Below are 18,128 nucleotides of genomic sequence, written 5' to 3' on the forward strand. Positions count from 1 at the left end.
AGAAACTACAGAATGTTGTACCGCTGAAGTGGTCAGCCATAGAAACATACATACAAGTGACAAATACAGATTTTGCAAGTTCTGTTTATATATATTTAGGAACACACACACGTAAAACAACAATAATTAAAGGAAAAAGAACAATAATTAAAGAAAAAGAGGTCAGCAGAGCAGTTGTGGCACATACCTTTGACCAGCCCTTAGGAGGCAGAACTTCTAAGTTCGAGGCCAGCCTGGTCTACAGAGTGAGTTCCAGGACAGCCAATGGTACACAGAGAAACATTGTTTTGAAAAGAAAGAAAGAGAGAGAGAGAGAGGGAGGGAGGGAGGGAGGGAGGGAGGGAGACGGACCATGGATCTGAGAAACAAAAGGGAATATATGGGAACAGTCGAAGGAGGAAAAGGAAGGAGAAATGATATAACTATTTCAAAAATTGAAGAGATTAAAAAGAGAAAGGCAGTTTCTTTCATTAAGACTGATTCATAAACTAGGAATATATTCTAAAGTAACTTACTGTGCACTTGACTGGTACGTGTGCTTTCGTTTTATACCCTGTAGGGTTCACTATGGAGCACTAGCTGGCCTACAACTCACTGTATAGACAAGGCTCACTGGAACTCTCAGCCCTCTACATGCCTTTGCCTCCCTCCCAACTGCTGGATGAGCAGTAAGACTCTCTGTGATGTCTTAGTTGGTTACTACTGCTGTGATAGAACACCACGACCAAACACAACCTGGAGAGAAAAGGGTTTATTTGGTTCATCATCAAAGAAGGGAAGGACAGGAACTCAACCGGCCAGGGACCTGGAGGCAGAAGCCCTGATAGAGATTATGGAAGAATGATGCTTACTGACCTGCTCCCTCCTCCTCTTCCCCCTCTCTTCCTTCTTTGTGTTGCCCTGGCTGTCCTGGAACTCATTCTGTAGACCAGGTTGGTCTCAAACTCAAGAGATCCATCAACCTCTGCCAGAGGGTTGAGATTAAAGGCGTGCACGACAGCCCATCTGCCTTTACTGTAAACAGCAGGTGGGACATGTAGCAATGGTAAAAAGTTAATTTACAAAAGCAGAGGCTCGGTGAGCTGCCTGGTGGGTACCTTGGAGACTCATATGTAGAAGCCAACCCAGAGCAGGAGGAAGAGGACTCCGAAGCCCATGAAGAGTGAGGCCATCAAGGAAATGAGGAGCTCTTTGTAAATATCACGCATGAGAGCCCAGGACCACCAGCCTAGCTTGGCACCACACACAATGGGCCGCCACCCAACCCCAGTCAATCACTAATTTAAAGTTCCCTTCAGGCTCTGCCTCTAGCCACATCTTACAGAAGCATTACTGCTGCTGTCGCCCCCTACCCCCCCCCAACATACACACACACACACACACACACACACACACACACACACACACAGGATTTCTCTTTGGAGCCCTGGCTGTCCTAGAACTCCCTCTGTAGACCAGGCTGGCCTTGAACTCAAAGATCCACCTGCTTCTGCTCCTGAGAGCTGGGATTAAAGGGTGGGCCACCACATTTTCTTAACCGAGGTTCCCTCATGTGTCAAGCTGACATAAAACTATCCAGCACACTAATTCTTTGAAATTTTTAAAGCAAGCAAACCAACAACAACAACAACAACCAAGCCAATTCTGAAGACAAATTCTGTTTTTCTCAATAAAGGTTTTACTTTAATTTGCTTATTCTTATTTTGTGTACGGAGGTGTTGCCTGCATGTGTGTTTGTGTAGTACATGCCTGCAAGTGCCCAAGGAGGCCAGAAGAGGACATCAGAACTGGAACTACAGACAGTTGTGAGCCACCATGAGGTGCTAGGAATTGAACCTGGGTCATCTGGAAGAAAAGTCAGTGCTCCTAATTGGTAAGGCATCTCTAGTCCCTCTTAGTGTATAAAATTTTGAAATGGTTTAACAGGAAAAAAAATACACTAATTTTTTAAAAACCCAATGCCACTTTCGATGAAGCAAGTGAATGTAAATGGCACTTTTATGACAGATGACAAAACCTGTAACCATGGGCGGGTAGGTGGCTCAGTAGGGAAATCGCTTGCTACACAAGCATGGAGACTTGAGTCTGGATCCTCAACCAACATCCACAGGAAAACCAGACATAGCAACACAGGCCTGTAGTTTCCGCACTGCAAAGTGGTGACAGGAGGATCCTGGATGCTTATGACTAGGCATCCTAGTCAACCAGTGAACTCCAGGTCAACTAACAAGAGAAGCTGCTTAAAAAGATGTGGAGAATAAGAAAGACACTGGTATCAACCTCTGGCTTCCCAGTATATGCATCCCTGCGCGGACATGATGGACACACACAACTGTAAAGTCTTAAAGTGGGATCGTAGCAAAGTAATGGGCTTTTCAGGTTTTTGATTGCTTGATTAAACTTTATTTACTTTAATCTTATCTGTAATAGTGTTTATCTGAATGTGTGTCTTTGCACCAAGTGCATGACGTGCTTGGAGGCCAGAAAAGGGCCTTGGAACTCTGGAACTGGAGTCACAGATGGCTGTGAGCCTCCATGTATCTATCCACACAGAAAAGCCTGAGCCCTTCACAAGAACATCTCTTAACCACTGAGTCAACTCTCCAGCTCCCTAGTAATGGACTTTGGTGACAAATTAAGTTTCTGTGGCATATAGTATTTGCTGAATTAATTTTCCTAACAGTTAAGCTTTACTTACCTTGAGCATACAAAGTCAGAACTGCTTGGATGGCTACATACACACCAGAAAACTGGTAAGTTTCAAACATTACCTGAAAGCAGAAAGAGAAGAAAAATGGAGGTGGTTTATATAGAAGTCTATATGCATTCATATATTTCCTTCATGATCGAAATGCAGATTCATTGGTTGATTAAGGCGCCACCAAAGGACCCTGAACATCCATGCTAACCAGTTCCTTTTGCCCTTATAAAGCCTACCTCTAACTCCAGTTACTAGGGCAGATCTTGGTAATCACAAATAAACATGTGAGCTGAATCTCAAATCACTTCTAAGTGCTACAAAGACTTCTGAATATATTATAGTCAGTGGCTAATCAGTATGAAAGGAAGTTTCACACAAAATTTCGTAAACTGACATTACTAAAAACAAAACAAACCCAAAACAATGCACACCTGCCTGGGACCAGCAAGATGACTCAGCCAGTAGAGACGCTTGCCACCAAGTCTAATGGCCCGAGTTTGAGCCCTAGGACCCACATGGTGGAAAGAGAAAAACATTCTCACGGGTGTCCTTTTACCTGCCACTCATGCGTGCTTGTGCACTCTCACACAGACACACAGGAAAAGGGTCAATGTAAAAAGAAATCAGATTAAAGAAATAAAAAGACATATCTTCTTAGAACCAGAGAAATGGCTCAGCAGCTTAAAGTTCAATCTCCAGAACTCACACGGTAGAAGGAAAAACTTACTCCCCATAAACGTCCATACGAGGATGCGCAAGTGTGCACATACACATGAACACACACCAAATAAATAATGAAGAAAAAAGAAAAGGAGAGAAATATCTGTTTATTTCCCCCAAGCAGGGTCAAAACTGGCTCTACCCCCCACACCCCTGGCAATTAAAAACAAATAATAAAAGAAATAGGATTGGGATGCAATTCAAGAGAAGAGCTCTTTCTTGCTTGAATTAGACTCTGGGTATGATTCCCTAGCAGTGGGAGGGATGGATGGATGGATGGTCGGGTGATGGATGGATGGATGGATAGGTGGGTGGATGGATAGATAGATGGATAGGTGGGTGGATGGATGGATAGATGGATGGATGGATGGATAGATGGATAGGTGGGTGGATGGATGGATGGATGGATGGATGGGGGATGGATAGATGGATGGGTGATGGATGGATAGCTGGGTGATGGATGGATAGATGGATGGATAGATGGATGGATGGGTGATGGATGATGGATGGATGGATGGATGGATGGATGGATGGATGGATGGTATAACGAGGTGAAGACAAACATAAACAAAAGCTAAGTTGTCAGATGCCAAGGCAACTCAGTTGCCCAGACCCCTGCCTCTACTTGAGCCCAGGCCGTAACTCCACTTCACACTCAACTACACTGGATGCAGGAGGCGTTTTCTTGGGTCCTCTCTGGTCACACCGTGCTCATTCTCAGCATCCAGGTCAACTGAGAAAAATCTTGAATGATGTCTTTTGTTCATCCACTGTAAGCACTCCTTGACTGGTAGGGTAATCACTGAATATCCAGATTTGATAACTGATTGCAATGAGAACTATACAGAACTTCAAGTTGACAACTTTGGAATACCTCTTCATCAGTTAACCTGACCTTCTAACACACTACTCCAGCATTCATTTAATAAGGAAGCTGCTGCTGTGTAGGTATACATCAACAAAATTAAAAGTCCTCCAAATCCGTTATTAAATGAAGAATTCAGCTCCCCTTCTGCCCTGATGTCACTCAACAGCCTTCTCTTCTGCAGGTCCTGCCCTCTCTGCCCCACCTTCTTACCACTGTCTCGTCTCACTGCTTTGGTGAAAAGTACCCTCTATATTCCAAAGACTTTTAAGTTTTTACCTTGAATTCCACATTATTTTCCTGAACTCTTTACACACACACTCTTACACAAAATTGTCATTTCTACGCAGATGTTTAATAAGGACTCAAACTTGAACATACCTAAAATAAACTTTCTGATCACTGCCTGTAAATCCTATAATCCTATTCTGCTATTCTCAGCTTTTTCCTCATCCCTCTAACTACTCAAGCCAAAACTTTCCCAAGTGCCCCCCTCTATTACCTGTATTTAAACCATAAGAAAATCCTTCAAAGTAACTAACGATCTGGTACTTCTCGCACGTCTACTGCTATTCCTGACCCTACCCATCATTATCTTTCCTATAAACACTGTCAAAGTCTCTCAACTGGTGTCTCAACTGGTGTCTCTCTGCGGCATGCTCACAACTCTGCAGTCAGAGAACTGTAAACCTGAGCAGACCTCTTCCGTGCTGCAGCACCCACTGCCCCTCAGCACAAGGCCAGCTCCCTACAGACACAGGCAAGGAAGGTAGTACTATCACTTCTCCAACTTGTTTCTTCAGCCATCTCCTTCCCCATTCCCTCCAGCCACAGCAGCCACTTGCCTGCTCTCAATGTACAGATGCCACACTGGCTGTTCTCTTTGCCTTGGAATGTTCTTTCCCCTACTGCCCTCAGCTTCCTTAGCCTGTCTTTGTTAAACAGCACTGTCACCACCACAACTTCTCACTCCCTAACTTCACTATTTTTCCATTAGAACTATTGCTTTCTAATAAACTACTTAACTCAATCACTTAATTTTGGGAGAGGAGAGTATTCTCCTCTGCTAGCACATACATGTTCACTGTCCCTTATCCAAAATATTGGGGACTGAGAGATTACTGATTTTAGATTTTGTAATATTTGCCTATTTACCAGGTGAGTTCCCTTATCCAAAACTCCAAAATCTACAGTGTTCCAAAATTCAAAGTTTCAGTGTATCATTGACATGATCAAAACATTTCAGATTTCAGATTAGTAACCCTTATCCTACAGTAAGTGCAAAATAATTAGGATCTAGGGCCAAACAATTGCTTTACTTATCCCTTGCAGCCGAAGCAGCAAGAAGAAAAAAAAAATGATTTAACATTCTATCACAGAGATACACATGGATATCATCTCAGCCATCAAAGACTGACCTCGACAATCTTCTCTCTGTTCTTGGTTGGATTCATTGGGGGTTCTGTAAGTAAGATCTTGCAGCTCCTGGTGTCTATATTGAGCTTCTCTGGCCCGAATGTGTAGTCCCACAGGTGCTTCATGTCGTCCCAGTTGCGCACGATGCCGTTCTCCATCGGGTAGTTCACCTCCAACATGGAGCGCAGCTCACTTGCCTCATCGCCAACCATGAGATCCTACAAGGGGAGAGGGCAGGGCTTTAAGATGGCCAGAGTTTTACATAGAGAAAACTCAGGAATGACTGAATTTTAAATTTTCTGGAACTTGCAGATCAAGTTTTTTATTCCAAAGTTAAAAATCTTTTCTTTCAAGAAAAGCTTACTAAGTTTAATCAATATTTGATACAGTATGTGTTTAAATCAATAAATTGACCTTACCTTTTAATACATGTTTCCAAAAGAAGAGCATTAGCACAAATAAAACCCACATTTGCACATTGTGAAGGGTTTGAATGAGGTTTCATCTGTTTCTTTTGCTCAAATGTTCAAAAAATAAGTCCTGTGACATGTGAGATAGCACATCAGGGGAAACTTGAGAAATGCTCAATGCACACATGCACATTTCTTTTCTACCAAAATGATTGACATGAATGTAGATGCAAAATCATAATGATTCTTCATCCCTCTGTAACAACGCATCATACACATATACACACACCCACCAACAGACTTCACAAATGTCTCTATGTGTATGAATTAAAACAGCTCCTTTAAAGTTATCTCAAGGGACACATCTTTAATCATGAAGTATGATATTCAAAATCAATGCTATCTTTCATAAAGCACAATACTTACAACCATTCTCCAATGAGGGCATATTTAAAGTGATCCGCATTTTAAAAAATAATCAAACTTTGTATGCATAACAAGGCAAGCAATATTCTATATTTAAATATTTTAGAAATAGACCTATGTTGATGAATAAGTTTAGAAATTAGTACCAGAAATAGCTACTATTTGGTGTACAGTAACAGGTTCAAATTATGGGGAGATAAAGAAAAGCAACCACAAAACCAGCATGAGAAGATGTAAACGAAACTTTAAAAAAATTATGAACTTTAGAGGTGGGGATATTATTTTAGTGGTAAGAGTGCTTGCTTTAGCAAGTGTATAAGGCCCTGGGTTCAATCTGTAGCACTGGGGAAAAGGAGAAATCAGAACTAGAAATGTCCCAGAAAAGTAATTTTAATCTTTTAAACCAGGATGGGGAGCCTATTAAAAGCCAGATTTCTGGAAAATACACTAATGGCAAAAGGAAAGCAGAGTTCACTATAACTTTCTGTTGCAACTAATTCCTTATAAAGTCAATTCCCCAAAACCAACACTCTTAGATGCTCAGACTTTCCGAGAAGAAAAGGCAAAGCTAGAAAGATCTCTACTGTGAATGCTGGATAAAAGCATGCTTGGTGATGTTCACTAGTATCTGTAATTTACAAAACACATCAAAACAAACAAAAACCAAGGCATTTTGATGGAAGAGTAGTATGTAGTCACCCAGAATAATAAATGTTTTGTTTTTGAGATAGGGTCCGTCTATGTAGCCCTGGCTCTCCTGGAACGCTCCCTGTAGACCAGGCTAGCCTCAAACACACAGAGATCTGCTTGCCTCTGCTTCCCAAGTGTTAGGATTAAAGGTGTGCCTTTCTAAGCCACTACACCTGGCTTAGAATAATAAATATTAATACTGGAATCTAGATAACAGGTATATGGAGGGGTCTGTAAAACCTGTTTAACATAGCCATATGTGGTAAAGATTTCTTAATAAAAAAATAGGGAAATCTATATGCTACTTTGTATCAAAATTACAGTTATGAAGTAGCAAAATAATTTTATGGTGGGGGGGGTCACTGAAAATGAGGAGCTGTATATATTGGAGGGTCATGGTGTTAGGAAGGTTGAGAACCACTGTTTTAAACCCTCCAACAGGCCAGAGGCGTCGCAGTTGGTACAGGGCTTGCCTAGCATGAAAGCCCTCGTTCCGTCCGATGGCACACTGCAATCTTAGAACTTGGGAGTTAGAGGCAAGGGGATCAAAAGTAGAAGGGCAGCTTGAGATATATGAAATTCTGTCAAAAACAAACAAAGCCCAAGCAATGACTACAAGGTATGGTGTGGCAGGCACACAATGGCCTAGGGTAGGAAAATGAAGAATGCCTAAGAGGTCAAGCTCAGCTTGGGTTACACAGGGACACCACAGATCAAAACACTAAACAGGGAGTTGGGGATTTGGCTCAGTGGTAGAGGGCCTGGGTTCAGTCCTCAGCTCCAAAAAAACAAAAAAAACAAAAAAAAAAAAAAAAAACAAAAAAACACTAAACAGCCAGGAGTTGGTACAGGCTTATAATCTCAGCACTCAAGAGATAGAGGCAGAAAGGTCAAACGCTCAACACTAATGCTATCCTAGGCTCCACAAGAAGACTGATGCCAGCCTTTTTTCTGCAGAAAACAAAACAAAAACAAAACAAACAAACAAAAAACCCAACAACCAATCAAGCAAAACCTACATCTAAACTCTTCCCTAGAACCTGTCAACTTTCAAATGTCCCTCCTCGCCTTGGAACCAAGCAGGACATGTTCAGAGCAGCCAGCCTTGAGTCTTCACTGTTTCCCACCACTGGACATCAGAACTAAACCTCTTCCACTACTTGAAAACTCAGTGACCAAGACACTGCTCTAAAGTCATGTATACAGTTAAGAGTATATTTGCCAAGAATGATTTTGAACAATGTCACTCTGAACTAGAAAATAGAAAAAAACCTGAAGCTTTAAACCACAATTCTATCCCTACAAGGAAACTATGAAACCAGGGAGAAGCTGACAGGCGTGCAGGTTATAGAGTAAGGTTGTCTCAAAGGATGTTCTTTCTCTCCACCCAACAGACTGAGAACTTTATTTTTATACCAAAAGACAAATACACTTACAATACCAATTAGACATTCTTTTTCTGATTTTAAAAAACTTTAAAATTATGCCTATACTATTCTCTCTAACTACATCTGAAAAACTTTAGTGTCTAAGACAAATGCATGCTCTTTTATTCAGAAAAAAATTAAGAATTTAAAAGACTAACACGGAAAAGTGTAACAAGACGCCAATGTCTGAGATAGTTCCAGCAAGGCTCTGCTTGCTCGCTTGCTTGTTTTAAAGGGGAGGATCTACATAATGGTATTTGTGTGCATGTGTGTATGTTTACGGGGGTGTGTCCTTTTACCTGTAGGAAAGCCTGATAGGTATGTTTTTTTTAATTTATTCTCAGATAATATCGAATGTATTCATCAGTAAAGATGACATGGAAACAGGTTTTCTTCTGTTACTTTTTTCATTTATGATTCATTTGCACATTAAATGTTTACTCAGTTTACCAAATACATCATGATACTGTACTGGCTGCAAATGTATGCACTCAGTATGATAGGCAATGTATAACATCAATCAATAACCTGAGTCTCCAATATATCAAATTGCCCCATTTCCTGTCTATAGGACATAGTACTTCATTTCTGTGTTATACACACCACATTCCATTTTAACTATAACATTCAGCTACAAAAAATAAGGAAAACAATTCAAAACTATGTTAGTAATTAGTTCTTGTTTGGTTCACTGTATGCAATCAGGAAAGTATAAGACTTTATTAGTTGCTACCAAACTGAAGAAATGAAAAGGGTTAAAAATTAAAGTACTAAGACAAAAATAAGGATTCCCCCTCCCCACACTAAAAGGACACAAACCGACAACTACTGTCCCACCAAGCAGAGTGGAAAACAAACAGAGAGCATGTGTGTAACCTCACTTACCATCTTTTTGTTATTCTACTTCAACAGGTCAAGAAAGGTGAAGAGAGAGAAGGTAGAACGAGAGTCAGAAAAGGCCTACATAAAATGCTCACTGAAATGTTTAAACACACAAGCAACAGAGACAAATTAGGCTAAGGTCAGATGCAGTACCACTGTAACTTATGGTGTTAATTATCAGGGCCAAACGAATATGGACAGTAATTACTCCTAACTGAAAATTAACTAAAAGATTTAAATTTCCATAGTCTTAGTCAACTATCACATTTTAGCTAACAAGACATACAAACATAAGTCAATTTTCTATGCACAGGAACTCCAAAATGTCAAACTTTAGTTTATTATTGAATTTAAGAACTTCAATTAAGAAAATACATGGTAACAGCAAAGGCCTAGGTCTGTCAGAGTTAGTTCAGGAGTGTTTATCTAAACCCTAGCATTCATGGAAAAGGAAAGGGATTTAACTTAAAAGGCTTAAAAGAGCAGAGTGAAAAGAACTAAAGTAATAAAACACAGACTGAGACACTATATCAGCAACGATACTGGGGAGTCCCTGGGAAATGTCTCTCAAGAAAACTGCTGATTTCTATTACTTGGCCTTAAAAAGCAAGAAGCAGGTGTGAAGAAATGTGTCGCTTTTTTCGTGTTAGAAAATAAAAATAGCTATATGTTGTAGTTCTCTGAACCTCAAAAATGTTATCATCCATAAAAATGTTTAAAAGCCAGATACTAAATTAGTAAATGAGATATATTGCTGCCACTCAGTTTCCTTCATCACATTACTAGCTACGTTTCAAATTGAAGTTCTTTCAAGACAGAATATGACAGGTGTCCTGATACAGGCCTTTAATCCTACACTTGGAGGCAGAGACAGGCTCTCTGCGAGTTCAAGGCCAGACTAGGCTACATAGTGAGACCTTGTCTCCAAGAAAAGAAAAGATAAAATTCATTCAGTCAGAATAAAAATTTATGAAAAGAGAAAAAGGAATCCAGCAAAATTTCCCTTGAGGCCTTTTCTTAAATATCTTATACTGAGCAAACCATTTAATTTTTGAAACTCACCAAAGGGCAGAATTCACTTTAAGGTTTTTAGAAACAAGCACAGAACCTCAGTTTCCGTGTTTATTTTTATTCATCATGTACCCGTTCTCTAACTCCCTAACAGAGACCTAGAGCACAGAAATTTCTATCAGCAATTACCACCAACTCTCGCCTTCCTTAGCGCCTCAAAGAAATGTCCCAAGATGTACACCCTACTAAGTCTTGCCAAAGACTGTCCCAACAGGACCAACAATGTTAACTACCCACAAAACAAACAGAACAAAACAAAACAAAAAAAAAAAACCATTTATTAAAAAAAAAAGTTCCTAAACTCCAAACTGTGTTTCTGTAATTTGAATCCTGGCCACCTTCAGAATTTAAAGTCAATTGGTGATCTCTAAATTACTCTATTTCTTAGAAAATAATGTGATTCCTGCTTGAATTCTAGTTCTGTGGGAGAAAAATGTGTTGAGTCTCTCGTGTAAAGTACTTAGGCTAATGGCAACTCGCCCCGTCTTCCGTCGGTAAGACCAACAGCAAGAGACCAAATAAAGACTGGCTTCCTCCAGCATGTTAGGAAAACCCAACTGTAAGGATAGGAAGAGGAGCCAGGGTCCAGACCTCTGTGTTTTCCTATCTCACTCTATAGAAAGAGGAGGGCCAGCCTATGACAACATGGAGAGAAAGCCTCAAGTCTCAGAGACACTAAGACACTAACAGCTGCAAAACATAAAACTGCCAGGCTGATTTTTTTTTCAAATTAAACTATGCAAGAAGACTTTATGGCACTAATATGTATCAATTTTGTACCTAATTTTAAAAACTTACAATTTATACTCCATATAATAATGGTTACCATGCTATACATAAGTGAAAAAAATAAAGATCACTTCAGAGACCTTTTTTCCTTTGTTGAGGAGTTACTGTATATTAAAATTATGAGACGGTCTGACCCCCACCTTTGCTTTTCCTGACATTGTACTTTACTTAATTCAAAGATCACCTCACACACCCTTATGGAGGGTTAGCAATGAATAAAACATTACCTTGATTTCAATGTTTCCCACTTTGGTGGTTGATCTGATAATAGGTCTTCCAACCAAAGCTGGGAAGATGTGTTCTGGAAAGTTAGAGCCTGCATATCCACACTTCACAAACTGGAAGGAAACAGAGAAAGCAGGTTAGCATCCAAGCATTTACTACAGTTATTTAAAAACAGTATCAGAAAACATCACTATGCTTTCAAACCATCCAAAGTCGTCTCCCATTCTAGTCCTAGTACCATCTCTTTTAAGTTCTCCCAGGTACCAAGCACTTTCATAGTGTATGTTAGTCAGGGCTTCTACTGCTGAGATGTATCATGACCAAACCAATTTTGGGAGGAAAACGTTTATTTGGCTTACAGCTGTACATCATAGTTCATCGCTGAAGGAAGTCAGGACAGAAACTCGAACAGGAGGCAGGAGCTGATGCAGGGGCCGTGGAGGGTGCTGCTTACTGTCTTGTTCCTCATGGTTTGCTCAGCCTGCTGTCTTATAGAACCCAGGACCATCAGCCTAGGGATGGCATTGCCCATAATGGAGTGGACCCTCCGCCATCAATCACTAATTAAGAAAATACCCTACAGCCTTGCCTACCTCACCTTACAGAGGCATTTTCTCCATTGAGGTTTCCTCCTCTCAAGCCAAAATAAGCCCTTCCTCTTCTAAGTTTGTGTCAAGCTGACATAAACTGGCCAGCAGAGCTCAGGTTAGTTTCAGGGTGACTGCTTCCTTCATGTCCAAGTGTTCCCAGAGGGAAAGCTGTTTGAGCAGGAAGCTGAGCTGAGTGAGTGGTTCATGCCCTTCCTCTTCTAAGTTACTTCGATGAGGAACTGATCCAATGACCAGAAAAATAGCTAATACACAGAAAGATGCTGTATCAAGAAAGAAAATCCTGCCGAAGCCTCCACAATATTAATAAGGTCTTTCTCCAATGCGCACTAAGTTATGACTTTTGTGTTTAATGAGAATGCCTACATCAAAGTTTGACATATAAGATGAGCATATTAAGGGCTGGAGAGATGGCTCAGCGGTTAAGAGCACCCGACTACTCTTCCAGAGGTCCTGAGTTCAATTCCCAGCAATCACATGGTGGCTCACAACCATCTGTAAAGAGATCTGATGCCCTCTTCTGGTGTATCTGAAAACAGCTACAGTGTACTTATATATAATAAATAAATCTTTAAAAAAAAAAAGATGAGCATATTAATAACTGATTGGTAGTATTAAAAAGAATTGTTAATTTACAAGCATGAGATTATGATAATTTTAAAATATAGAGCTGGTAGGTTCCTTATTCATGGACTCAACTAATCATGGATCAAAATACCTGAAGCAGGGTCAATGTGATGTCTTAGGAGGTAAAGGCATTTGCTGCCCAACCCAACAACCTGAATTCAATCTTAAAGACTCACCCTGGAAGCAAAGAATCAGCTCCCACAAAGTTGTCCTTTGTCCTCTACACATATACTGTGGCACATGCAAGCCTATCCATTCACCAATAAGTGGAATAAAATATATTTAAATCCTATCTGAAAATACCTCTCACCTTACCATTATTCCCTCAACAGTAGAAAATAACTATTTATATGACATTTACATTGTATTAGGACTGTGCGTGATGGTACAGTCCCATAACCCTAGCACTCTGACGGTGGTTGGTAGAATAGAAGTTCAAGGCCAGCCTTAGCTGCCCAAATATATAGGAGTTTGAGGCCAGCCTGGACTACATGAGACCCTGTCTCAAAATCATAAATAACCACAATAGTATTGAGTTAGGAAATAGACTAAGGTAATATACAGATATTATGTACCTTATGAACAGCTACAAGTGTGTGTGTGTGTGTGTGTGAGTGTGTGTGTGTGTGTGTGTGTAAAAAGAGACAAATGCACAGGGGAATGGAATGAAATCAATTCCCTAAAGAAAACACCTATTTTTCTGTGGCACTAGGGATCATAAACTTTTAGAAGAACTAAAGTGAAGAACAGTACTTAGAGATATAAACACTGGTAATAATACAAAGGGACGACAGAAAGCCAAGCTGGTGACAAAAGCTGAGGCAAGAGGATTGTGTACAAGTCCAAGGGCAGTCTGTCCTATATCATGAGACTCTTGACTCAAGCAAACCAAAGAAACTCTAAACAGAAAATATTATATTGGTATTTATTCGATGTATATAATAATGAGTTCACAAAGACATCAACCACATTCTCCATCCAAACCCTCCCCCTTTCCCTTCCTCCTGCTAGTGCCTTCTGTTGGCTCAGGGTTTCACTTCTCCTTTCATGACATGTAAAAAAGTGATTTTGTATATCTATAAAAAACTTATTGGAAGCATGGCATTTGTCTTGACTCTGGCCTTTTTAATTAACATGATCTCTAGCTGCATCACCTTCCTGCAAATGACAGTTCATTCCTTTTTAGGGCTGAAATCCTACTCTACAGAACATCCTGTCAACTCATCTGTTGGCTACTATGAACAGTGCAGCAGTAAGTAATCAGTTACTTATCTGAAGGATGCTGTCTTCTGGATGAATCCTCAGGGCAATATAATTGTCGTTTGATTGTTTACTTCTAGTTTTATCTTTTGAAAACAAGTGTATGCAAGTGCTGATGTCCACACATGTAGACACTATAGGGTAACTTCCGGTGTCATCCTCAGACCTTTGAGATAGGGTCATTGGCTGTGACTTACCGACTGGACTGGACTGGACTGGCTGGTCAGGGGATACCCTGTCTCTACCTCTGCAGTACTGAGATTACAACTCCAAGTCACCGTTTTTACATGGGTCCTAGGGATTGAGCTCAGGTTCTCAAGCTTCTAGGAAATATACTTTACCAATAAATCTATCTCTTCAGCTACTATGCATCTGTAGTCTTCTGAAAAACCTTATCAATGTCCACAGTGACTCAACAAGTCTACATTCCCACTGGCAGAATATAAGGGTTCTCTTCTTGAAATGTGGATATTAGTTATACACACACTTGTAGGTTGGGAAGATGGCTCAGAGGGTGAGGGCACTGGCTAATAACCTGCCTGAGTTCATTTAATTCCTGGGACACACAGGGTGGAAGGAGAGAACCAAGTCTTGCATGTTGTCCTACGGCCTCCACAAAGTCATGTAATGTGAGTTTATATCAATCCTGCCAAAATACAAACAGCTTCACTGTCTCTACAGCAGCCCTTTTGGAAATGATGATGAATTACTTCTATTATAAATAGCCTCCCTAGAACATTCTGCTATCTAGAATTCTGTCTTCTTAAACAGAACTTCTAAAAATGTTAAAATTGTATTTAAAGGTAATTATGAAAAATGTCTGAAACTCAAAATTTCGAAATGCTTTGTTCTAAACTCACAAAGCTTAATTAATCCTGGTTAGTTCACTGCGTAGCTACCAAAGCTGGGGGGGGGGTGGGGGGGGGGAGGCAGCAGTTTTAGATATAGCCACACATTTCTAAAAGCATATTATATAAGTTGGTATGATGAAGCCTGTTTATAATTCCAGCCCTAAAAAGGACCAGCCTGAGCTACACATGAGTACCATGCCAACCAAAGCTTCATGCACAGTTTAGACTTTTGTCTTTTTTTTTAAAGATTAATTTATTTTGTGTATATGAGTACACTATAGCTCATCTTTAGAATGTTTTGGTTGTCTTCAGACACACCAGAAGAGGGCATCAAATCCCATTACAGATGGTTAGGAACCACCATGTGGTTGCTGGGATTTGAACTCAGTACCTCTGGAAGAGCAGTCAGTGCTCTTAACCGCTGAGCCATCTCTCCAGCCCTAGACTTTCGTCTTAAATAAAAGTGCAATATAATCTTTCTTGGGTTACCTCTGAAGGCACAAGTCAGTGTGGTCTAAGGGCGTATGTAATCAGATACCCTACTTGTTCAGTTGATAAGTATTTCAGAAGTGAAATCAAGAGTAATGCAACATCCTAAAGGGATGTTTAATAGAATTCAGGAACACTAGTTCATATTCCCACAATGTCTTCTTAAATATTTGATTGATGTGACCTAAAAAGACTTGGGGGAACAATTACCACAGAGGAAAGGAATAGCATCTGGCTGGGTGTGGCAGCTCATGATTGTGGTTCTCTGTCTCTGGAGGAGGCTGAGGCAGAAAGACTACAGGTTCAAGGCCAACTCAAGCTATCAAAACCCAAAACAAAACAAATATATAAAATTTATCACCCTTCTCCAAAACCATAACATTTCTGTTTCTCACGTCAAAACCCAGCTTACTTGATAACTTGAAATAATACAGAAATAGAGGAAATATTCCCATCATATCTCTACCATAGACATATTTTAATGCAAAATCTGTCGGATCACCAACCCACTGTCATAATTTCCACATACATTCTGAATATATAAAATTAAATATTATTTAAATACAGAAATCTTATGGTTAACTTTAAAGAAGGCCAGACAAAACTGCAGGCCTTTAAAGCCAACACTGGGGGAGCAAAATCTTAGTTCAAGCCAACATGGGCTAATCAAAACAGCAAAAAACCCTCAGAAATGAACAGATATAGACATTAGGCAAGTCAAAAGTGCCATTTCTCAGGACGAGATGCTCACTTATATAAACAGTCTCAAAGAAAATTAGAACTGGTTTCCCTCAGTGGTACAGTGCTTGCTTTCCATACACAGGGCAGTGGGTTGGAATGACAGCACTTCCAAAATACAAAAAAACCAAAAACCTGCTACAAGTTTAACAAACATTTTCCGTGTAACAAATATAACTGGATAACTTTGTTACATGAGAAATCAGAAGTTTAGGAGGGGAGAGGGGACTTGCTAAGAGTAACCCTAATGAGGGAGGAGACAGCTAAAGTTGACAGGTCTGTCATTTACACATATACACAACAGCAAAGAAAAGGGTCCCGTAAATGTCTTTTGATTACAACTGTGCAGGTGGGTAGTTCCTATCTTAAAACTCTTCTTAGAAGCTAGAGTTTAGAGCACTGGCTGCCTTTCCAGAGGACCTGGGTTCAATTCCCAGCACACACATGGCAGCTTGCACCTGGGGCTGACTCTAGTTCTAGGAAATCTGATGCCTTCCTCTGGCCTCCATGGCACCAGGCATGTAGGAGACACACTTTTTAATAAACATAATTTTAAAAAATATATATTTTGAATTTAACCTACATTTTTAGAAACTGTGTGTTTGCAGGCACACACACTTGAGCTCCCTGACACATTGTCTCCCTCCACTATGTGGGTCTCAGTAATCAAACTCAGGTTGTCAGGATTGGTGACAAGCACCTTCACCTGCTGATCAGCTCAAGGCCCCTTAATGTTCTTGAGCATATTTTAAGTGGAAAAAAATGTTTTCCAAGTACATCAGAAGACAATTGAAATCACTGAAGCCATAGGAATGAATAATTATAAACCACTATCACTGCTTTACTGAAAACAGGAGGGGGGGCGGTTAGACTTTTCACATGAAATCTACTATCAGTAGAAAAAGGAAGTAATAGTTAAAACTACTCCTGGGTGGGAATGTAGCTCAGGTAGCAGAGTGCTGACTTGCACTGAGCCTTGGGTTTGTTCTCCAACACTCATAAACCAAACATGGCGGGCGGCACACAAGAGGTAGAGGCTGGAGGATCAGAAGTTCAAGTCTAATCTTGGCTAATATGGCAAAATGGAGGCTAGCGCAGACTCTAACACTTGTTTTAAAAGCCAACATCAAAAAAAACCTATTCACTCTGCCTAAGCAGCAGCTTGGTTGAAGCAGATGCTGTTTTAGAATCCAACACCAGCATTTCTGTAAGGAATCCAGAGATTTCACCAGAACAGTATAAACCATGCTATCGCACATTATTTCAAATCTGAATGCATTAGGATCCAATAATATTAAAACAATCCAATTCAACAATGTAAAATTAATAGACAATAGTCCTTCAAACACTCAAAAAAATGTAAAAGAGCCATAACAAAATACAAAGAAGATATTCTTTTCTAGGCTACTCTTGTGTTATCATTTTAATCACTGAAATTCCTCCTGCATGTCAATCATTTTAAGACTGGTGACTTAGCTCTCTTACTGTGTGCAACAGGCTGTGTTCAAGAAACAGATTTTACCATATATAGCTTCTTCCTTGTAGCACTGTGGTTTGAGCAGGCGCCCTACTTCTTACTGAGTCATCAAATGGTAAGAGGTACAATCTTCCTTAAGACAAAAAAAAAGGAACAAAAGACCTGTCTATATTCAATATCACAGAAACTTTTTCCTTAAATAGGACTCAAAACTTTCATTTTATTTTTAAATCTTTTATTCATTTCTTGAGAATTTTGCACATTTCTGGCCCCCAACTCATCCCCAGACCCACCCCTTCCCTTCCCACTCAACTGTCTTTTGTCTCCATCAAAGCTAGTATATCCAAAATTCTTGAGTAAGCAGCCTTCCTTGGGAGTATGGGAAGTTGACTTATCAGGGGCTGTATTAGGGAAAATGGTCTGTCTGTATCTCTCCCTGCACTCCCAGCAGCTAAA

The 18,128-nt window shown here is 40.1% G+C and overlaps 1 protein-coding gene across 1 annotated transcript in view; it reads right to left on the reverse strand.

Annotated features, from left to right (window-relative positions):
• Nucleotides 1-18,128, reverse strand: part of Actr2 (actin related protein 2) — a 40,966-nt gene that overhangs the window by 18,372 nt on the left and 4,466 nt on the right. Inside the window, 3 exon segments of the mRNA NM_001009268.1 lie at nt 2,699-2,771; nt 5,705-5,920; nt 11,625-11,735. Coding sequence (NP_001009268.1) covers nt 2,699-2,771; nt 5,705-5,920; nt 11,625-11,735 — 400 coding nt within the window.

The sequence above is a fragment of the Rattus norvegicus genome, chromosome 14 (genome assembly GCF_021556685.1).
Source record: "Rattus norvegicus strain SHRSP/BbbUtx chromosome 14, alternate assembly SHRSP_T2T, whole genome shotgun sequence".
Classification (NCBI taxonomy): Eukaryota; Metazoa; Chordata; class Mammalia; order Rodentia; family Muridae; genus Rattus; species Rattus norvegicus.